This window comes from Anomaloglossus baeobatrachus, chromosome 5, assembly GCF_048569485.1.
Source record: "Anomaloglossus baeobatrachus isolate aAnoBae1 chromosome 5, aAnoBae1.hap1, whole genome shotgun sequence".
In the NCBI taxonomy this organism is placed as follows: domain Eukaryota; kingdom Metazoa; phylum Chordata; class Amphibia; order Anura; family Aromobatidae; genus Anomaloglossus; species Anomaloglossus baeobatrachus.
This window is the reverse complement of record NC_134357.1, coordinates 123585443-123609771: the sequence shown is the minus strand read 5'-3', so window position 1 is coordinate 123609771 and position 24329 is coordinate 123585443. Positions and strand designations below refer to the sequence as shown.

The following is a 24329-nucleotide window of genomic DNA, read 5'->3' as shown; positions in this document are numbered from 1 at the left end:
CTGACCCGCACATCCAATAGGTGTGAACAGGTGCTAGCTGAAAACACATAACTACATAACATATACAACTGCACTCTAAAATACTAACCATGTATAAGTGAATTCTGGCATTTCATTACTGCTACAGGAATATTTAAAAAAAAAAAAAAAAAGATGTTTAGTATATGTATTGGGAAATGCATGTGAGCCCGATAACCAATGGCAAGGTAATCTCTGTATATCGGGAACCTAACCTGACATGCCACAGTCTGGGTAAAAAACCTCCATGTCTGGGCAGAATGCCACTTTCTGGGTTAAAACCTCCATGTCTGGGCAGCTAGACTCCTGCTATAAAGGGGAATGAACACAGCCTGGTTACAGAGCGGAGTGCTCAATCAGAAAGAAATGCACTACAATTATACAAAGACTGACCTGCACATCCAACAGGTGTGAACAGGTGCAAGCTGAAAACACATAACTACGAACCCAGAAAGTGGCATTCTGCCCAGACATGGAGGTTTTTTACCCAGACAGTGGCATTTCAGGTTAGGTTCCTGATATACAGAGATTACCTTGCCATTGGTTATCGGGCACACATGCATTAGCCAATACATATAAGTTAAAAAAAATCATGCCAGAACTTGAGTGACAGTGTCTGATCCCAGCAAAAGCTCCACCCCTATGATAGAAATTTAAAGTATATAGTGCATTCACTTAAGCATATAAAGTCTTTATTTAAGACATACATGGATTTTTTTATTTAGTTTTCTTCATCGTTCCTTATGGGAGACCCAGACCATGGGTGTATAGCTTCTGCCTCCGGAGGACACACAAAGTACTACACTAAAAGGTGTAGCTCCTCCCTCCTAGCATATACACCCCCTGGATAACCAAATATAGCCAGTTCAATGCTTTGTGTTCAGGAGGCACACATCCACACATGCATCCTCATCTGATTTTGATTTTTGAAAAGAGTTTGAAGAAAAGCGGGCATGTCCCTTCTCACCCCACTGTGTCGGCGGTGCTGTTAAGGTTGATCTCAGGGCTGGAGCCCTTCATGCCGCGCTCCTTCACCATCCCCTCGGGCTCTGGCTTGAAGTGGGAGCCAGCACGGTTCTTCCTGCCTTGCAGGAGACCGGTCTCCATCCGCAGCCCCTTTTGGATCCTGCCGGACGGAGCACTCATCCCTCAGGGACCTGACCCTACGTCTCACAAGCTAAGTATCTAAGACGTGGTTATCAGGGGGTCCCTTGTACTTTATTGTTGGGGAGAGTGTGCTGTGTAACTATGCTGACTTTCCGGCCGGTTCTCTGGTTTTCACCGGAGAACCGCGCCGATGGTGCCTGCGCGCCGGCCGCATTGTTAAATTTAGGCCCCGGCTTCGCCTGAGGCCTACTTTCGTTTTCACTGCCCCTGCATGCCAATCATGCAGAGGGACAGTGCGGCTCCGCCCAGCGGCTGTTCAGCACAGGGAAGGGACACTCCTCTCTGAGGAAAGATTCCCTCCCCTGTATACCTCCTTGGCCCTCCGGATCCCGCTCTGAGTAGGCCCCGCCCCCTCTCCTCGCTCCAGCGCCATTTTATCAGCGTTCTCACACTGATCGGAGCTGCCTGCAGCATCTCTCTGGGGGTCCGGTCTGTGGGATCTGGAGAGCACACAAACGGTCGGGTACGCCACAACCTCCGGTTGTGGACCTAGTTATATACTCTCTGGGGGCCATTCTACTCAGAACCCCCACTTCAGCAGCATGTCTCACACAAGGAGCAAGGCTGCAAGGCTGTACTCAATATGCACTGCATGTAAGCTCGTACTGCCTGAACCGAGCACATATCCACATTGTGATGCCTGCTCTAACATGGTGGTGCCTCAGCCTGGAGTCTCACTCCCAGTGGTCCCTCCGGCTGCTTCGGCTCCGGTGGCTGAACCCCCGGCTTGGGTAGAATCCTTCTCTAAGTCTATCTCCCAGTCCTTTGCCGACTCCATGGGACAGTTGTCCCGGACTCTGCTGAGCATGCATCAGCCCCCTTCTCAGGGCGCCTCTGCTGCTACGGCTCGCTCAGCAGAGCTCACAGAGCTCAGACCCCGTCCTCCTAAACGGAGACGCAGGGGCTCCTCTCCTTCCTCGTCCCGCGGCTCTGATTCACGCGCTGAATCACAGGACGAGGAGGATGCCTTTACTGTGGGCTCGGACGCTACCTCCATGTGCCCCATTGATCTGACCGAAGGTGATGCAGATGTTAGTGATTTGATTGCGTCCATTAATTCTGTATTGGACCTCAATCCACCAGTATCGGAGGAACAACCCTCTCTGGTAGAAAAGCACCAGTTTACCTCACCTAAGAGAGCAAGGAGTGTGTTCTTTAACCACTCCAGTTTTCAGGACACTGTGACCAAGCCCAGGTCCTGTCCTGACAAACGCTTCCCAAAGCGTAGTTCTGATGACCGTTTTCCCTTTCCACCAGAGGTGGTCAAGGAGTGGGCTCATTCACCGAAGGTAGACCCTCCGGTGTCTAGAATCTCAGCCCGGACAGTTGTATCTGTGACTGATGGCACCTCACTTAAGGATTCCACTGACCGCCAGGTTGACCTTCTGGCCAAATCTGTATATGAAGCGGCAGGGGCCTCGTTCTCCCCGTCTTTTGCAGCAGTATGGGCTCTTAAAGCCGTCTCTGCCTCTCTGGAGGAGATGCATTCCCTCACCAGGGACTCTATGCCCGAAATGGTTGCCTTAACTTCCCAGGCTTCAGCCTTTTCATCCTATGCCATGTCTGCCATTCCGGAGGCTTCTCACCGCACGGCGGTGGCTTCGGCTAATTCCCTCGCTATACGCAGGATCTTGTGGCTTCGAGAGTGGAAAGCAGACGCTTCTTCCAAGAAGTACCTTGCTGGGCTCCCATTTGCTGGGCCCCGGCTGTTCGGCAAACAACTGGATGAAATTATTAAGGAAGCTACTGGCGGGAAGAGTACTTCCTTGCCACAAACTAAAACCAGGAAACCTGTCCAGGGCAGGAACCAGTCGAGGTTTCGTTCCTTTCGTTCCTCTAACTGGTCATCCTCTAAGCCCTCAGCCTCGTCCACTAACTCAGCCAAGGACCGAAAACCCAGCTGGCGCACGAAGCCGCGTCCTCAGATGTCCGCAGGAGCCGCTGCCACTAAGGCAGCCTCCTCTTGACTATCTGGCCGCGCCAGCAACGTCCTTGGTCGGTGGCAGGCTCTCCCACTTTGGCGACGTGTGGTTTCAACACGTCTCCGATCAGTGGGTGCGGGATATCATCTCCCATGGCTACAGGATAGAATTCTCCTCCAGCCCGCCAAACAGATTTTTTCTGTCCACTCCCCCCTGCTCCAAGGCCGCCGCCTTCTCACAGGCCGTGGCATCCTTGTAGGCCAATGGAGTAATTGTACCGGTTCCCGCCCGGGAACTGTTCAGAGGTTTCTACTCAAACCTCTTCCTAGTCCCCAAAAAGGACGGTTCCTTCCTGCCCATCCTGGATCTCAAGCTTCACAACAAGCATGTTCAGGTGCGGCATTTTCGCATTGAGTCTCTGCGATCAGTCATTGCCTCAATGACCCAAGGAGATTTCCTAGCATCCATCGACATCAGAGATGCCTATCTGCATGTGCCAATTGCAGTTTCACACCAGCGTTGGCTACGTTTTGCAATCTGAGAGGAACATTTCCAATTCGTGGCTCTCCCCTTCGGGTTAGCCACGGCCCCTCGAGTATTCACCAAGGTCATGGCAGCAGTGGTTGCGGTTCTGCACCTCCAGGGGTTGGCAGTGATTCCTTACCTGGACGACCTTCTAGTCAAGGCTTCATCCAGTGCAGACTGTCAGCGAAGTGTCTCGCTCACTCTCGCCACTCTAGTCCAGTTCGGGTGGCTTGTCAATCTACCCAAGTCCACTCTGACTCCGACCCAGAGTCTCACGTACCTAGGGATGCAGTTCGAGACTTTGCCGGCACTTGTAAAGCTGCCCTTATTCAAACAGCAGTCCCTCCATCTGGCGGTGCGCTCTTTGCTGAGGTCTCGCCGTCACTCCATCAGGCACCTAATGCAGGTGCTGGGTCAGATGGTGGCGTCAATGGAAGCGGTTCCCTTTGCCCAGTTCCATCTGCGTCCTCTGCAGCTGGACATTCTTCGCTGTTGGGACAAGCGGACTTACTCCTTGCACAGGTTGGTGGCTCTGTCGCCACAGACCAGGGGCTCCCTTCAGTGGTGGCTTCGGCCCCTCTCTCTGTCTCAGGGACGTTCCTTCCTGGCCCCGTCCTGGGTGATCCTCACCACGGATGCCAGTCTAATCGGCTGGGGAGCAGTATATCTCCACCACAGAGTGCAGGGCACTTGGACTCAGTCCGAATTAGCCCTCTCGATCAATGTGCTGGAAATCAGAGCTGTGCTTCTAGCTCTCTTAGCCTTTCACCATCTGTTGGCGGGCAAGCACATTCGAGTCCAGTCAGACAACGCGACAGCGGTTGCCTACATCAATCACCAGGGCGGGACACGCAGCCGCCTGGCAATGTTGGAGGTTCAACGCATCCTTCAGTGGACGGAGGACTCAAAGTCCACCATATCCGCAGTCCACATCCCAGGCGTGGAAAACTGGGAGGCAGATTATCTCAGCCGTCAGACCGTGGACAGCGGCGAGTGGGCTCTGCATCCGGCAGTGTTTCGGACAATCTGCCGCAAGTGGGGCACTCCGGAAGTGGATCTAATGGTATCCCGGCACAACAACAAGGTTCCGGTTTACGTGGCTCGCTCCCACGATCCTCAGGCCTTTGCGGCTGACGCGCTGGTTCAGGATTGGTCCCAGTTTCGTCTGTCTTACGTGTTTCCCCCTCTAGCTCTCTTGCCCAGAGTCCTGCGCAAGATCAGAATGGAGGGCCGTCGGGTCATCCTCATTGCTCCAGACTGGCCCAGGCGAGCTTGGTATCCAGACCTGCTCCGCCTGTCCGTAGAGGTGCCGTGGCATCTTCCGGACCGTCCAGACCTTCTCTCACAAGGTCCGTTTTTCCGCCAGAATTCTGCGGCTCTCAGATTGACGGCGTGGCTCATGAGTCCTGGATCTTGACGACTTCTGGTATCCCTCCTGAAGTCATCTCCACTATGACTCGGGCTCGGAAGTCTTCCTCGGCCAAGATAGATCACAGGACCTGGAGAATCTTCCTGTCCTGGTGTCGCTCTTCCGGCCATGCTCCTTGGCCTTTTTCCCTGCCGACCCTTCTGTCCTTTTTACAGTCCGGTCTGCAGCTAGGACTATCCCTCACTTCCCTCAAGGGACAGGTCTCGGCTCTGTCAGTATTGTTCCAGCGGCGTATCGCCCGACTGGCTCAGGTGCGCACCTTCATGCAGGGCGCATCTCACATCATTCCGCCTTACCGGCGGCCTTTGGATCCCTGGGACCTTAATCTGGTCCTCACGGCCTTGCAGAAACCCCCTTTTGAGCCACTTAGGGAGGTTTCTTTGTCTCGCCTTTCACAGAAAGTGGTCTTTCTAGTGGCCATAACCTCCCTCAGGAGAGTCTCTGATTTGGCTGCTCTCTTTTCGGAGTCACCTTTTTTGGTTTTTCATCAGGACAAGGTGGTTCTCCGTCCGACTCCGGACTTTCTTCCTAAGGTGGTATCTCCTTTCCACCTTAACCAGGATATTTCCCTGCCTTCCTTTTGTCCGGCTCCTGTTCATCGCTTTGAAAAAGCATTGCATACTCTGGATCTGGTGCGGGCGCTCCGGATCTATGTGTCTCGCACCGCTGCTCTTAGGCGGTGCACCTCTCTTTTTGTGCTGACCTCAGGTCGGCGCAAGGGCCTCTCGGCTTCTAAGCCGACCCTAGCTCGTTGGATTAGGTCGGCCATTTCCGATGCCTACCAGTGTACTCAAGTGCCTCCCCCGCCGGGGATCAAGGCACACTCGACCAGAGCTGTCGGTGCCTCTTGGGCTTTCCGGCACCAGGCTACGGCTCAGCAGGTCTGTCAGGCTGCCACTTGGTCTAGTCTGCATACCTTTTCGAAGCACTACCAAGTGCATGCTCATGCTTCGGCAGATGCGAGTTTGGGCAGACGCATCCTTCAGGCGGCTGTCGCCCATTTGTGAAGTTGGGTTTCGCCTACTTCTCAGTTTTCTGTTTATTCCCACCCATGGACTGCTTTGAGACGTCCCATGGTCTGGGTCTCCCATAAGGAACGATGAAGAAAAAGAGAATTTTGTTTACCGTAAATTATTTTTCTTATAGTTCCGTAATGGGAGACCCAGCACCCTCCCTGTTGCCTGTTGGCAGTTTTCTTGTTCCGTGTGTTTTCACCGGCTGTTGTTGTAGACAGAGAGGCTCCGGTTGTTCCGGTTTTTTGCTCTATCTCTACTTGTGGGTGGCTGTCCTCCTTCAGCTTTTGCACTAAACTGGCTATATTTGGTTATCCAGGGGGTGTATATGCTAGGAGGGAGGAGCTACACTTTTTAGTGTAGTACTTTGTGTGTCCTCCGGAGGCAGAAGCTATACACCCATGGTCTGGGTCTCCCATTACGGAACTATAAGAAAAAGAATTTACGGTAAGTAAACAAAATTCTCTTTTTTTTTTTTTTTTTTTTTTAATCATGTTAGTGATGCACATTGCATCATTTAAAACACATTGGAGGCAGTTTAATATCAAAAAACGATATGACAGGTTCCCTTTTAAGGTCTCAGAAAGCGAGGCACATCTGTCTGTTCTTTACAGCAGTTGTACTCTATCCACTTTAAATGATAGTGAGCTGATATCTTAAGCTGGGTTCACACATGGCGACAGCGACAGCGACAACGACGTCGCTGTTACGTCACCATTTTCTGTGACGCAACAGTGACCTTGTAAGTTGCTGTTATGATCGCTGCTTAGCTGTCAAACACAACGACACGCGTCGCTATACTACATGTGCAGAGAGCAGGGAGCCGCGCACACAGCTTAGCGCTGGATCCCTGCACTCCTAGCTACAGTACACATCAGGTTAATTACCCGATGTGTACTGCAGCTACATGTGCAGAGAGCAGGAGCCGGCACTGGCAGCGAGAGCGGCGTAAATATCGGGTAACCTGGGAAAGGTCTTCCCTTGGTTACCCGATGTTTACCCTGGTTACAGCTTACCGCAGCTGCCAGATGCCGGCTCCTGCTCCCTGCTCGCTTCAGTTCGTCGCTCTCTCGCTGTCACACACAGCGATGTGTGCGTCACAGCGGGAGAGCGACGAGCAAAAAATGAAGCTGGACATTCAGCAACGAGCGGCGACCTCACAGCAGGGGCCAGCTCGTTGCTGGATGTCACACACAGCGACAGCGACGGGACGTCGCTGCAACGTCACAGAAAATAGTGACGTAGCAGCGACGTCGTTGTTGTCGTCGCTGTGTGTGACACCACCCTTAGAATAGGACATTGTAAAAAAGAATAAAAAAAAAGACTCCTTTCCTAATCCTGGATAATCCCTTTTTAGGTGTGACAAATAAGAAAAAAAGAAGATATCACCACCAATCAGCTCTGATCTGCTCCTGTGGCAGCTGGATGATGCATTGGGTGTGCAGACCCAGCGCAGCACAGACCCGGTCTTGTTACTGCGGCAGATCATTGCTAGTTGTTTCATATTGTGTTCATCCGGCTAGGGGTGTAGGGTGTTGGACCCCCACCGATATCATAATAATCAATCCTAAGGATCGGTCATCAATATAAATGTAGTAGACAACCCCTTTAAGGATGTAAGATAAAACATTGTTCTCTTGTCTTCATTTCACTTTTGCTAATTTAAGGACTAATGTGTTCAGAAATAAATACATTTATTCTTAGATATTTTAGAGGTCCATTTAGACAGGCTAATTTTTGCCCATATACGAGAGCTGATCAACCATATGGATGTCGATAGCGCTTGTTCAGATTGTATGGGGACAGATTGACCTGTGATATGATCGGTCTCCATACAGCGGGCATCATGTCGGCAGCACATCCTCTGGTTACTCAGGGGTATGTGCACCAGCCACATTTTAATTTTTTGGGGGAGCAACATAAACAATCCAATCAACTGCAGAAAATTGAGATTAGGTATTCCTATGAATTTATGCTTTTATTGTCCCATGTAAATGGCCCTTAACCCCTGGTGTCCCATCAGTTAAGATACTGTTTATGCCCCTAAAGATTATGGGCAATGAGTATTTGACCTGGAGGGCCAGGAGTGCATGGCAGTGTAATTGGTGCTATATATAATAAGCGTTCCTGCCAAATTGTGTGTGCACCTGCAGGTCACTCATGGCAGGGACCAGAGCAGGACGTCTGAGGAAGACGAGCTGTACAGTGCAGAGAACTTCCGGCGGCTGGCAAGGAGCCTCAGTGGGACTGTCATCTCTAGCAGAGAAGAGACTCTAGTCTCTTCTCACAGTTTTGTAAGTAGTAACCACTTGATTGACAACATTAGTCGGACACAATATTTCTCTATCATTTTACGGACCACTGTGCATAAATGGGTTTAAAATGTGCCACTGTGTAAGAGTCATGGATAGATTGAACAGTGATACTAATTTCTTTGCTTATCTTACCAGCACGCTCCTGCTCCCCACTTTCCTGTTACCTCTCCTCCTCTCTGCTCAGTTTAGCCATTTTCTCAAAAGTTTCTTTTCTCAGTTGTATTTTAAATATTTTTGTCAATCATGTGTGCCAGGCTTCATCGCACTATTAAAGTGGCTGTCCACACAGAGTAAATATTTGGCAACTTGCTAAATCCTAACAGTTTGTAATGTACACAGTTTTGATTTGTCTTTGCTTGTTGGTTCCAGAGATCATCACTTGGCTGTGAGTATATGATTTGCACACCTACTTTGCCACACCGACTAGACTTGGCTGTCTCCCACAATGTTTGATTGCACAAAGCAGCAGATACTCTAGTTGGCACATGGCTGCAAGTGTGCAAATCGCATATTTGTGGTTGCATGATGATCGCTGGAGCTGGCAAGAAGAGCAAAATCCTAATTGTGTGTACACTAGGGTCTGGCTTGGCTTCCTGGAAATCTACTCATGGGTGGACAACCTTTTAAAAACATGGCACATTTCTTCCCTCTTGCTTATATAATGACAATGTATGTGCGTAACAATGTGAAATAGAGTGCCACCACTAATCTTTCCCTGTCAGAGGCTCAACACCTGCTTTTTCTGTACCTGAAATGGGCCAAGAGACCCACATGTACCCTGAGGGAGGGGGGTGCACAAACATGGGGTCGGCCAAGTTACAAATACGGGGAGTACGCACAATCACCAAGGGGGGCACAAACACTGGGTAAGGGGTGCAGCACACGAGGGTGGGGAGGGGATGCACAAAAATGGGGAGGGGGCGCACAAGGACGGGGGAGCGGGGAAATGCACAATCTTCGTGCAGATATTGTTATTGGCCTTGCTCCAGTGTTGCAAGCCAGCCACTCTTACTATGATGCATGCACCTCGCTGCCCCATTCCGTAATTAGTGGATCATGGTACTACATGATAGCTATGGGTTGAGGGCACAATGCGTCCATTACACGGGTTTTTCACCTGGATTTGGTATCATACATTTTCTTTGTTCCTGAATGTCTGTTAATTATTGTTTAGAAGGGCTCATCACACAAAGTTCAGCCATTGCGAAGTAGTAAACGTCTTCTTGGTACCGGGGGTGACTGCGGTGGGTCATGTCTTGTGGCCGGCAGTTGTATGGCCCCCGCTCGTAGCACGGCTTTCTCTTTGGCCGTGTGTTACTATCACTTCTTGTGTGTGCTGCTGATTGTTTAGCCACGTGTAATCCCAAGCAAGTATTTGGTCTCTGACAAAATGTTATCCTGTTTCACATTAACCATCTGGTCTATGGCTGTATTCATTTTTTTTTTCTGTTTCATTTGTTAAAAGGAGGCATCCAATGAGAGGAAAGCGCTTGTGGACAGCAGTCATCGCTCTCACAGCTCCTCCTCCTACCCCTACACCCACAATCCTCCTGTCTTATCCTATGAACCCCAGCACTACCCATCTCATGAGGTCCTGGCGCCCAGCATGGTGGGTGAGGCACACAGACCACCAGGTAATTGCACACCGCCCTCCTGCATGCTTTATTTCTCTTGTATGGATTTGTTACTTCATTGAAAGCCATTCATGTTTTCCTTCGATTTCCTTTGTGCTGTCCTGTATTATTCGCACTGTTCTGTTTTTTCTTTCTATGCTTGGATGGTTCTATAGGAGTCTGTTCCTAAATTAATAGGTTGTGTATACCGTCATAACCAATTTTTATTTTAATCTCTAAATTACCAACAAATGTTACTCCCGTCTATGTGTTCCCTACTGTTTAGTATTCGATAATCGCTCACATTTGGTAGGTTAGAAAGAAGAATGGCACACGTAGAAGAGAGTATGGCTACAAGATACCACTACACAAGAAATATCTGTAGTCTACCACTGAAAGACCCAGGTCGGATAAGAGCGGGGACACAACAGTAGTGTATTTTAATGACGTTTACGTATAATAAACATGGCTCTTGTTTTCCTTAGAAGTGTGTTGGAGAAATTAAAAAAGCAATTGGTTACAAAGATATACATGGCCTCACAATACAACTAAAGCTACTTTTGTTTCCAGTTTAGTGTCATATGGATTATTACACACTGCTGTGCAGTGCAGCCAAACTTCCAGCAGGTGCCGCTGTAGTGCCATCTGCTGGCTGTGATGATAAATGTCAAATTTTGTCCAGCTCTAAATGGAACCGATCACCTTCAGATATGCCCTTTACCTATGGATACATAGGCAATTGGCATTTTGATAGTATTTAAACCCTGTGTAATTGGCTTACTGGAGCAATGGCTGCAGGGATCATCGGGCTGTGCAGAGAGCAGTAACCGTCATCCCTCACTGTTATTAATCCCCAGCACATTGATAGACTGCATGCTCTGCACACACCTGCTGCACGCACACACCTGCTGCACGCACACACCTGCTGCACGTACACACCTGCTGCACGCACACACCTGCTGCACGCACACACCTGCTGCACGCACACACCTGCATGCTACACACACCTGCATGCTACACACACCTGCATGCTACACACACACACACGCGCTACACACACACACACACACGCGCTACACACACAAGCTACACACACTGCAGAGCAGGCTGACTGTCAATGTGCTGAGGAGGGAATACAGCACCCCTATTGTGGAGTGAGCAGTGACTATATCATCACCCAAATGTGGAGCTTTATCTGACATAGTATTTCTGGTACCAACAAGAACATGTTCAGCTATCAAACAGCCAATCTTAATTAATATGAATCAGTAATCTATATGAGCGGCTGCTTCTGGCCACATCATGTCATGGGTTATACAATAACTGGAGGCGTCTAACAAATGCCATACATTTGCATCCATAGGGTAGCGTACCTCTGTAATATATGTCACAAAAAGTTAGGTTTATCTGGCTTTCGGGTGAAATTTATGTAAAATCTAAGAAGTTAATGCTACAGTGATATTTTATCATATAAGTAGGGCATTTAGGTAGAGGCATGCAATGGTGAGTTCCTCATCTCAACCTTTTTTTTTTTTTTTTTTTTTTTTTTTTAAAAACAAACTCCAACAACAGTGGTGGATATACAGTACCTCCAAAAAATGTCAATGCCTCAATAACGAGCATCAATTACCGCTTGTACTCATTCAAGGTTTGGGGTACACAGTTACGAACCTCTACACAGCGATTCAGCTGATCCCATAGGTGTTCTAAAAGATTCAGCTCTGGAAAGAGTGGAGGCCACGCCATTTGAGGTAGCCTAGTCTCCATCAGCCATTCCCTAATGATGTGACCTTTATGAGCTGGAGTATTGTCGTCCATGAAGTTGAAATTAGGCTGGTGTTTATGCAGAGGCACAATGACTGGATTAATGGTATTCCAGTAGTAGATGCTTGTCACTGTACTATTCACAAAGTGTAGGGCAGTTCTGTATTAGCTAGACACACCTGCCCACACTGTACCACCACCACCAAAGGCTCGTCTGGTGATAACAGTGGCTGATGCATAGCGCTCTCCTTAATGTCTCCAATATCATTGGCAGCCATCATTTCTGCTCAGCATGAATCAACTTTTATCAGTGAACAACACTGAGGTCCAATGGTCCCTTGTCCAGCAAGATAGTGACACTTATACATGGTGGTGCGGTCAGGTACCCTTGCAGGTCGTCTAGCACACAGTGTCACGTCAGCCAATTCAAAATAGTTTACATCAGTGTGGTCTGAGTGCCTGTCACCTCCCTTAAATGTGCCTGGAGTTGTGTGGCCAGTGTCTGACTGGTTACTGGAAGAATCTCCAGTATTACCAGGCCTGGCCGCGGTTACCTGAACTGAACTCTGGAGCTCTCACCTGAGCTCTGGAGTGCAGCCTGGACTGAACTCTGGGTTTGCAGGGCTGAAGCGCGAGCTCCAAATGATTGATTCCCTGGCGATTGCGGTTCAGTTCATGACAGTTGCAAACAGGCCGGGCTGCAATCAGGAGCTCAGGTGACAGCTCTGGAGTGCAGCCTGGTCTGTCTGCAGCGGTCATGAACTGAACCACAATCACCGGGGAATCAATCACTCGGCGCTTGCGGTTCAGTCCGGGCTGCACTCCGGAGCTCAGGTGAGAGCTCCGGAGTTCAGTGCAGGTAACCGCGGCAAGGCCTGGCATTACTGGAGATTCCTCAGGTAGCCAGTCCGACGCTGTGTGTGGAATTCATCATCCGGTTCTGAAGGGCTTTGTTCACAATGAAGTGATCATCACTGTGGGATGTGGCCAAAGGACGTCCACTTCTATGCCTTTCTGTGACTCTTCCAGTCTCTTTATATCTATAACTGTGTACAGCCTGCTGATGACACTCCATGCTTAGTGACCACTTCCATCTGAGAACATCCTGCTTGAAGCCTCCCATTGGCGAGGTACTGTTGATTAATTGTTAGATGTCATCTTGGTCTCATGATATCAGAATGTGAACAGCATGATGAGGAGGACTGTTTTTAAATACAAATTCTAATTGACCCCTGAAATTTGAGGAAAAGAAAAAATAGCCATCTTACTGCTTGATGAGAAGACCAGGTGGGATTATTCTACTTGTAGTTCAGCGACTGATCAGTACAAAAGCCAACTGCACATGGATGAGAAGAAATTTGGAAGAAAAATCCAGTGAACTTGATGGAAAAGATTAAAAATTAACATTTTATTCAAAATTTTGTTCAAAAATTGCATACACCAGGTATCAATTTTGCCAAAAAGTAATGGGAAAAATTGGAATATAGAGGTCTAGATGAGACTCGTTTCGGCAAACCCTAGATTATTCTTCCAAATTTCTCCGAAATTTATTGGGCGATTCATGGATCAAACATCTGTTGAGAATTTTGCCATGAAGCTCCTTGTGAGAGAACAGCAAGTTGTGCTATAAGTCTTGAAACATTGAGCAGTTGGACATGTGCATTCAAAGATTTAGAGAAGGTCACATTAAGTTCACCTGAAGAGGTCAGAGGGCATTTTAGGGTCATCCTGAAATTTCACCTGAAAGCCAAGTATCCCTAACTATGTAGTAAAGAATAACGCAGTCTACTGTTCCTTTGGCCATTGATCTTATGAGTTTTGCTGCAAATCCCACAGTACTAAATTCACAACATAACGTGACATGCTGTGGATTTAAGATCTGCTTGGGTGTGTCTGTCCCATGTAACCATACAACAAACGTGACCCTATTATGGATCATTTTAGCAAAGTACAGTCACTGTTAAACAATAAAGGACTTCTCTGTTCTGTGGGGGGAGGGGTTGCTTTTTTTTTTTTTTTTTTTTTTAAATAACCCATGTTTATTAGAAAAGTTCTCCAGATGTAGTTGATCATAAAGTTTCCTGCTGTATGGAGTCTCTGCTATCTCTTGTGATCTGGAGCAATTTGGACAAGTGTTCAATTTCCTTACAGCACAACCACAGGAGAAATGCAGAATGACATGATTCATAGTTATAGTTCTTTTTATTTTCTCTAAAGGAAGACTCATTTTTAATAAATCTGTGTTAATATAATATTTTAGAACACTTCCCAAATAGCCAAAATGTATATTACTGCTTAAATGATTGTGACCCGTTGGTGATTGGTGTACTGTGTCTGTTACCTTATTAGATAAGTATTGCAATCTATTTTAGTCTGTCAAATTAATGGCTCTGAATGTCCTTTTTTTTTCTATTCACTTCAGGAGACCCAATTGTCCAAAAGCTTTTGGCTTTGCCTGACAGGAGTGAAAGTGTCAGAGTTACCGAACACTCAGATATGGCAGTAAGCTATGCAAGTCTCCCAAGGGCATCCAAGATCGGTTCCAATTTATACTCCTCGCAGAGGTCTTCACCTGAATCTTGGCAACAACCAGGAGCTGTGGAACATACTATTCCAACCTACCGCCAGTGGTCAGGTCTCACAGTGCAGGCAAATGGATCCGACCAAAACATGGTCAATTCTAGCTTATTGAGCTCACCAGGCAGAAGACGACAAAATGAGTTTTATCAGAAAGAATCGAATTACAGGGGGTATGAGGCCTATAAGATGGACCGCAGACCATCACCATCTACAGAGTACTGCACCTTGAGTATGCCACGTAGCTCTTCCATGGGTAGAGGAGATGTGTTTGCAAACGTTTTTGCTCCACAGTCTAGAATGCAGGGTCCTAGGAGAGTAGACATACCACCAGAGGAAGACTGGAGACAGAACAGTTGTGCCCCTCAAATGAATGGATGGAGGCAGCATCCAGCATATTCCCCACATCGGACCTATTCTTCTGCCTCTGACATGTTTGGTACAACCAGCTGGAGGGGTACATCTGCCTTACCTAGAAATGGGAGGTAAATGTGTGTGTATAGCTGTCCAGAATGCCTGCCTACAGAAGCTGCCAGATTTGCATCTTACACTTTTGATCCAAGTCTTGTAACGCAAAGGTTATTTGTTCGTAGTGTGATCGCCAGTCTTGTCTTAACACCTATAAGCCTGTGGAAAGTCCCTTTGTGCTAGATGTTTGGTCAAGATTTGGAATCGTAATTACTATTTTAGATTGCCCAACTGGTGCAGGAGGGCTTTGCAATGAAGTAACATCAGAGCTAGCAGACGTCCATACTCTCCAAGCTCACCGCTCTTTCAGGTGTGTGAATTGCTGACAAATCATTCTTCCACTTAACAAACCGTGAGAACAACCGCTCATTTCCGACCTTGTCAGTATGGTGCTCGTTTAGCAATAATATGCTTAAAAAGTGAGCGTTAATATGTACAGGGTGTTTTATCAGCTACTCTGTAGGGAGTAAAACCTTGAGGGTAAGCCAACACCAAGCTGACCGAACGACAACGTACGTCTTACAAATTGATTGATAATGGCCACACAACTTTTCAGATAAACATTGTTAAACCACAAGGACATTAACAATTAATTTGAAAACTGCACCAATTTTCAGTGCAGCACGTTGGTGTGTTTTTCAGCTCCATCGTGGCAGCACACTAAGTATTTTGGAAATCATTGCCTTTGCTCTTTCAGACCCTGCTTCAGTTAGCAATAGTTATATGTTGCAGTGGTGATACTTAGAGTAAGCAGACCGTTTTTTTTGTTATGTGTTGGATTCCTTTTGGCATCTCTGCGACCAAAGGACCATATCCGTTTTATTTACCCATGCACTGCAATTCTACAGGGTGTATAGTATAGTCGGTCCTCCCTTAAATTTACCTTTAATAGCTTTTGCTGCCAGAAAGGGGACTTGTTAACCACTGGCAGAGGGAAAATTATTGTAAAGACTCTGCGCTCAGGCAGCTGGTTTTCCAGTGGCACTCTATACAAAAAAAACCAGCGTGCAGTCACGGGACTGGAAGTATTAGTTGAAAAGCAAACCCAGCATTAACCATGCAGATAGTTAAGCACAAATCTTGACTACTGTAAGGGAGGTGGGAGAGGAGGGGGGGCAATGCCACGGTTATTGAAGAATGCCCTGCCCACCCCTTTTTCCTTCTCTCCAGTAATTGTAGCAAGTTCATAACAGACGACTGTTATCATTGCATGCTTAAACCCACTGATGTTAACAGCTAGAGGATAAATTAAATATTTTAGTGTCAAAACATTTGCTTTTGTAAGTATTTTTCAAATAAATATATAAAATAGTTCTATTAAAAATGAATCTGACGTGGGTTTTTTTTTTCCTTTGTTGCGTGGAAATGTTTGTGTTTTTGTCTGAAAGTATGAGCTCTGACCAAAATAAAATCTTATGGCTATTAGATGACTGTGGTAAATGGGTTGTGACTGTGTGTTCAGCCTTGTATCATGACTGTGTGCACTATACGGGTGAGCTCGCGTGTGCAATGTGGCATCGTCTACAAAGCAAGTGACTCCAGCCCAGAGATCATGCCCATAGTCTTTTTAATATTAGATGTGGTGTATCAAGTAAGGGTTTAGCAAATACCAATCATCTTTTATCTGCTGTGGATCCAGTGTAGACTCTTTAGCGATCATGAGCTGCACTATTAGCGTCATGATTCAACGCTGATGCCAGTAAAGGCTACAGATTGGACGCAGTGGTCATATACTAGCAGCATATAAATAAAGACTAGGAGGACTTCCACAGCATTTGCATTAGGCTACATTCACATGACCGTTCCGTTTTTGCGGTCCACAAAAAACAGCACGTTTTTTTTCACGGATGCATCCGTGTGTTATCCGTATGCCTTCCGTTTTTTTTGCGGACCGCAAAAAACGGAAGCAGCTAGAAAGATGAATAGATGGGTAGATATAAAGATAGATCGAGACAGAGAGATAGAAGGATAGATTGAATGAATAGAGGGATAGATAGATAGATAGATAGATAGATAGATAGATAGATAGATAGATAGATAATAGATGAGAAAGACATATATAATGTCCCACCTCCCTGAATATTCTAAGCTGGCACCCTTTAGTGACTTTCATGTGGCACTAAAGGGTGCTTAGCCTTGTATTTAGCCAAAAAATAAATAAATAATTAAGTAAAAGAAAAACGACGTGTTGTCCCCCTATCTTTTGTAGCCAGCTAGGGTAAAGCAGACGGCTGCAGCTTGCAAACCACAGCTGGCAGCTTCACCTTGGCTGGTAATCCAAAACAGAGGGCACCACACGCTGTTATTTTAAATTAAATAAATAATTTAAAACCAAAAACGTTTGGTCCCCCCTTAAATTGAATCACCAGCCAAGGTAAAGCGGACAGCTATGGTCTGGTATTCTCAGACTAGGGAGGTCCACCGTTATTTGACACTTTCCAGCCTAAAAATAGCAGGCCACAGCTGCCCCAGAAGTGGCGCATCCATTGGCTGTGCCAATCCTGGCGCTTCGCCCCAACTCATCCCATTTGCCTGGTGTGGTGGCAAACGGGGTAATTAATATATGGGGTTGATGCCAAATGTGTAATGTCACCTGGCATCAAGCTCTGGGGTTAGTGATGTCACGGCGTCTTATCAGATACCCGACATCACTAACCCAGTCAGTAATAATAAAAAAAAAAAAATAGATAAAGTTTTATTTGAAAAAAAAACACTGCCCAAAACATTCCCTCTTTTGAAAAGAACAATCAAATCCGGGTGCGGCGTAATCTGATAAGGGGGTCCCACGACGATCCATAAAATACTCACTATCCCAGTCAATGAGGAACAGAATGTTCCCCATTGGCTGGGAGAGCAGTGCAGTGACCTGAGCTAACATCAATAGGTCAGCCCAGGTCACTGCAGGGGATGATGAGCGCTGCTGTGAGGAGGTTAGATGAGAGCATTACCTGCTGTGACGATCTCCTGCACTCCTGATGTCAGCACTGTCACTGACTTCCATTGTCCACAGCGTTCACAGCGAATAATCGCAGGAGCGTGTGATGTCACCGCTAGTGATAGTCTCGGGCCGCCCGCGAGACGTGATGTGAGAACGCGGCGGGCATAAAAGGCAGTGACAGCGCTGACGTCACGAGTGCAGGAGAGTGCTTCCGTGCGGCTTGTAGTGATTTTGCGGACCCATTGACTTGTATTGAGTCACGGTCCGCAATTACGGAACAGAATAGGACATGTTCCATAATAACGGAATGGACATATGGCATCCGATGTGTTTTTTTTTTTTTTGTAGCATCGGATGCAAACGGAAGTTCTTCCGTGTGCCATCCGATCCTACACAAAAGACATTGAAAAGATGGTTCTGTCCGTGGGTCCGCAAAAAAACAGAAACTAACCAGGACAAACTGAACGGTCATGTGAATAAGCGCTTAGTCAAGCAATAGAAAAAGTAAGTAGTGTTAAAAAGGTTGGCCAGTACTAAGACAACAACTTGTCAATCAGTAGGTTTCACCCTTGTAAAATAATAACACTTAAAGTCTTCGGTGCTGGCGTTGTTCCACTGGTGTTGAATCTGTTTCTCCCGGGGCTCACATGACATTGTAGTCACGTAATGCTTGCACTCAATCAGAAGCTATTTTACTGTCCTGTCGTTTGGACAAATACTACATCCAGAGGAACTGAGAGAGAGACCCGCTGTTCTTCCTTTTTTCGGATGTCGGTTACGTCAATTGAAAGGAAGTAAAATGGCTGCTGATGGGCTGCAGGGATTATTTGACAACGATGTCACGTGAGCCCCAGGAGAGACATTGCCAGAATCAGAGGTGAGTAGATATTTATTATATTACAAGGGGGGAAACACTGAGAAGGGGTTGTCTTAGTAGTCGACAACCCCTTTTAACTTTTAGGTTTTACAGCATTTTCTACCATTTTTCTTTGTTTTAAAAAAGCCAGAGTAACTTTTTATTTGTAGTTATGTAAGATCAGAACATAGTGAACTGGATGAACACCTACAAGCTACACATTATTTTTTCATTGGGCAGTATGTGGTATTGCCATATGTTTACACAAGAGTTTAATTGAAGTTTATTTTAGCATGAATTCGATGCATGAAATCACCCACGAAAAGCCGCTTGTTGTTTTGACGGCAACACAGATTTTCTGTTGATTCCGACTATCTCTTGTTGAAGAAGCTACCACCCAGAAATTGTGTTGAGTAGTCAAATGGTGATTAGCCCCTTTTTAAATTACACATGCGGCATACATATGTTTATATTATAAATTAAATGCCACTCAGTCAGGAAACGCTTATGTAATGGGGGAAAAAATGTTTTCTCAAATGATGCAATTTTGGATATAACCTGTGGACTGAAAGGGAATTCTAGGAAGGTAGGTGTGTGACACATCAAAGTAGTAGAGAATTTCTTGTATATGGTGAATGAAGCACACGTATTCTCACACACGAATTTGAATCACCTCCATGTAAACCGGCCCTCCATCACCCACAGTGCAGTTGCCAAATTCTGAGAAACAGGATCTGTTACCAATAAACCAACCACTACTGATGTATAACAACAATCCATATTTTGGCCTCATTCATTGTTGTCCACACCTATAGTCTGGTATTGGCTGCGCCGTGCAAAGTTTATCTAATCATTATTGGCTCCTTTTACAAAATGAAGATGCTGCAACTCCTCAATGAGGACAATCCAGGCCGTTAATTAGAATGTGTGGGAAGAGTGGCCCAGCAACGGCAGATAAACCCTCATTTTCCATGTGTGATCTTCAGGGATGAGAAGAAGTTTGGCTTCTGCACTGTCTGTAATGAAACGTTTGGCGCTGGTTGAACACTGTGATGACATGCAGGCCTCCGTAACAAGAAATAAGGTGATCGTAAAACATTCTGCTTGGGATAACGCTATCCTTTACACAGCCTGTGCAGAGAAAAATCACTTTTATAATATTACAGAAGAACAAATAAGGTTACATTAATGTGAATCACACCATAGTTTTCTTTTGAACTTCTCTTACCAGTCTGAAGTGTATGTACCTTCCTATTTGAAAACCTGAAGTTGAATCGAAAATTCCAAACTTGCCCCCCCTGATCGTGACTTATCCTAGTACAAGGTTGGGCAAAGTGCGTCCCGCGAGCTATATCGGCCTTCTGGCTGTTGCATTATGGCATGCAGACCGAGACATTGGACCGCAATACACCCTCCCCCGCATACTTTCCGACTTCACCGTTATCTGCATCCACAGGATGCAGACCAGTAAACACTGTGGAGGAGGTTACCCTTGCTGTGTCTTCCACCAATCAGTGTGAGGCACAGCAGACACCATGAGTGGACCTCATAGCATATGATGTGGAGAGTGTTGGTGCTTCAGAGGCCGATGTACAGCAAGGGGAGTGTGGTGGTTTTTATTTTCATATGGAATGTTTGCATGTATGTAGGAGGCTGCGTGGGTAAAATAATTTACGGTATATAGAGGGACTATGTGGGGGCTCATACGGTATATAAATGGGCTATGTGGGGGCTCATACGGTATATAGATGGGCTATGTGAGGGCTCATACTGTATATAGAGGAATGTCAGCATAGTTAATCTGCTCATATTAAGTGATACAATTATTAATTTACATTAATATTGTAATATGTTATATTAAGCCAAATTAATTTCAGCTTATTGGTTCGTTCTTCCACACCAGTCATGGTCTCTAATGTGGCCCCTCGGGAATATTCATTTCTCACCTCTGGCCTAGCAAATTCTCACCATAGCTTGTGTAGAAAATAGGATTGCTGTCTGGCAAATATTTCTAAGTACAAAGGCTGATTTATCTATATCAAATGAAGTTGCTTTTTTGTGAATGCTTGCCATCATTAAAAATCTAAAATGCAGGACATTTTAGTCTTGTTCCCAGACACTGCCCCAAGATACCAACTTTTGAGTGTGGTTTTCTCAAGCCCTGCTCCTTTTACAGGCTCTCTGAGGTGGTAAAGTGTTGATAAATGCAGCATGAAGGCCACATAATGGTCGGAAATAGCTCTAGTTATCATGGTGGGGTAGAGAGGGAGCACATTGCAGGCTTTACACAGAAATAATATCGGCTTGTGACTTTAGCCAGAAGGAATGGGACTGGTGGTTTGGATTGGTAGTATAATACATTGCTTGACTCATTGCTCCCCTGTACTACACTAAGCGAGCCAGTGTGCGCACCTGTAACACTAACTTCAGGAGAGTGTCATGATCGCACATACTAAATGAGGTGGGATGGAGGTTAGGAACAAGGAGCTGAGCAGTAATTTATCTGTATAGGAGACTTGGGGTGGTGCTTCCTAAGTGGAATGGGAGGGGGTATTGCTGGTGGCGTGGGAGGGGGTATTGCGGGTGGCGTGAAAGGAGCATTGAACACATACAGCTACACCTCCTAATAAATGTAATAAAGAGAACAAAAAAGGAAATGCAGGAAGCCATTACAAGCCATAGAGATGTGGCATCGGGCTGAAGGGGAAGTAAAATGGTGAAAATTAAGTTAACTGATTTGGGGGTTCATTAAAGGGACAGTCAAGTTTTTTAATTTGAATTTTTTTTTCCTGAAAACTGCTTTAAGGCTCGTGATATCAAGAGTCGAAGACCATGACTCATTTTTTTTAGCTAAGGTTATATCCATGCTAATACAGTCTATTTAATGTGGACACATGGCAACACCGGAGAAAAAGAAGAGGAGCTTTTGGATTGATGAAGTACTGTTAATGGTCACAAGAAGCATGTAGATACAATGCTAAGGTCATCTGTGAACAGGAACCCCATTACAAGAAAAAACTGGTAAATTAGTTCTAGTAGTTTTTGTTGAGTATTTATTTACAGTTAGGACCAGAAATATTTGGACAGTGACACATGTTTTGGCATTTTAGCGGTTTACCAAAACATATTCAAGATACTGTTATATAATCAATGAGATATTTAGCATATATAAATGGCCATTTGTATATCTGCCCAGTTGCCCCTTCACGGCATATCTCGTAACTGGGTACCTAATGCTATGCTGAAGCCTACGTGAAGTTACGAGATATGCCGTGAAGGGGCAACTGGGCAGATATACAAATGGCCATTTATATATGCTAAATATCTCATTTTTCTTAGATTTTCCTTAGCAGTAATGCAGGTCCGTGTTCACACATTCATGGTTTCCATACTTTAGCATTATCAGAGTGCAAACTGTCTTTCTCTGACGCCTCATTGGGGGACACAGGACCATGGGTGTTATGCTGCCTATCCATAGGAGGACACTAAGTAGATGCAAAAGCATAGCTCCTCCTCTGCAGTATACACCCCCTGGCCAGGCCACGCAACCCCAGTTTTAGCTTAGTGTCTGTAGGAGGCACTTCCTTTCAAGGTTTGTTATTATTTGAGGGCGACGGTTTCCTTTTGGGACCGATCTCCCACTACCATCAACGGGCGGGAACGTGGAGTGTCGCCTCCACGTACCCCCTCCTGCGACGCTGGATCCTGGACGGGTTCCACAGACACCGATTTTCCAAAGCCCAGGGTAGAGGCCTGTGCCCCTATAGCCCAATTCCTCAGCCCCTCTTTGCAGGCTCTGAGTTGAATATGGCACCAATTCCTCAGCCCCTCTTTGCAGGCTCTGAGTTGAATATGGCACCGGTGTGACCGGACACAGCAAGCTGACTCTGCTATTTTCACTGCCTGGACTAAAGCAGTGTTTGAAGGTGAGATCCCCCTGACTGGTTTCCCAGACAAAGGGAGAAAAGACGCTGCAGGGAAGGCTCCCAGGACATTTACAGTATTTATGAGAAAGTCCCTTGCTGAGTGCAAGGAGGAGAGCCCCAAGGATCCTGCACACACAGTGTTAACTTTTCTCTAGCTTGCTGGCTGGAGGAGGGGGGAAGTCACTTCTGTTTGCAGAAAGTCCTGCAGATAATTTCCTGGTGGCAGGGGGAGGGCCCAGGGACTCACGCTGTTTATTTGCTCTAGCAGAAAAGCCGGCTGATAACCACCAGTGACAAGCTGTGTGCTGACTGGAGGGAGAGGGAGGAGCGGGGGGCACGCTGACTTCATCTTCGCGCTCTTTTAGCGCTAAGCCCCGCGGCCGCGATAAGCCCTTCCCCCCCAGCCCAGGAAAGCGTGCGAAGATCTCCATAGAGCTTAATCCTTCCTGAGGATAGGGCCATCGGCTGATTCTGGTGAGGTGCTTGCTTCACTTGTAGCTCTGCTGAGCATTGCTCCCCCTCCTGGCATACTCCTATTAGGAACATGCAGAATTCTAAGGGCACTAAGAGTTCTAAGGGCCACATAGTCTATTATTCAGCCTGCACTGCCTGCCACGCTGAGCTACCACGTAAACACACCTCTTCTCTCTGTGAGTCCTATGCCCCTATAGCCCCCCAAGACCCCCCTACCACCACCGCCGCAACCGTCAGCCCAGAGCCTAGGGCTCCCAGCCCACCGGAATGGGCACAGTTTCTGTCCCAATCCATGGAAAAACTGTCACAGAACTTGGTGCTGGCTATGCAATGTCATCCTCCACACCCTTCTGGGTCCCTGGACGGAACGCAGCCTGAGGATACCCCTATGGAAGATCCTTCTGAGGTAATCCGGGCACATGCTTCACCGGTTGCAGGGATCAGGAAAAGAGCACACGGCCGGGTGTCTCCAGCGGGCTCTCCCTCGGGAGCACACAGGGCAGGCTCTCCCACACGCTCCACGGCTTCTGAAGAGCTGGAGGAGGGAGAATGCTGTTTATACCAAGAGGATTCCTTGGTTTCAGCCTCCTCAGATGATCAAACTGCAATAGACTCCCTTATAGCAGCAATCAACCAAACTCTGCATTTGGAGGATCCCCCATCCACTACCACTGACCATGCGGTCTCCTTTAAGAGGGCAAGGAAACCCCAAAAGGTTTTTGCTGATCACCCAGAGTTTCAGGATATCCTCACAAAGCAAAGGGAGAAGCCTGACAGGCGCTTCGGTAACCGAAAACTCATGGAGTCCCGGTACCCTTTTTCCTCACCTGCCCCTAAGGGCTGGGCCGATCCGCCCTCGGTCGACCCCCCCGGTCTCCCGCCTTACCACAAAGATGCTCCTGTCTTTACCCGATGGTTCCTCCATCAAGAACCCGACAGACAGACAGGTGGAGCACCTCGCCAGCTCTGCTTTTGAGGCTGCGGGTTCCTCCCTCTCGCCCTCCTTTGCCGCTGTGTGGGTCGCAAAGGCGATCTCGGTCTGGGCAGAATCCCTTAACACTTCGCTTGAGGAATCCCAGTTCACTCATACCTTCACAGAGGTAACAGCTCAAATTGCCGCTGCGGCGGAGTACCTCATGCAGGCCTCCATGGACGCTGCTACCTGCGCAGCGTTTGCCACCTCAAATACCATAGCCATCCGTAGAGCTCTCTGGCTCCGACAATGGCGAGCGGACTCTGCCTCCAAGATGTCTCTCACGGGCCTTCCCTTTTTTCCAGACCGATTTGTTTGGCGAACGTCTGGACAAGCTCATTTCTGACGCCA

At 47.0% G+C, this 24329-nt stretch overlaps 1 protein-coding gene across 5 annotated transcripts in view; it reads left to right on the top strand.

The window, feature by feature from the left end:
* The window catches only part of USP54 (ubiquitin specific peptidase 54), a 183206-nt gene extending 167067 nt beyond the window's left edge, over positions 1 to 16139 (top strand). For 4 of the 5 annotated variants that reach the window (XM_075348835.1, XM_075348832.1, XM_075348834.1 and 1 more), the window contains 3 exons: positions 8228 to 8368; positions 9855 to 10023; positions 14189 to 16139. In XM_075348835.1, coding sequence (XP_075204950.1) covers positions 8228 to 8368; positions 9855 to 10023; positions 14189 to 14832 — 954 coding nt within the window. In that variant the 3' untranslated portion in view covers positions 14833 to 16139. The remainder of the gene's footprint in view (positions 1 to 8227; positions 8369 to 9854; positions 10024 to 14188) is intronic. The other variant, XM_075348833.1, reaches the window with a different exon arrangement.
* Positions 16140 to 24329: the final 8190 nt, after the last annotated feature.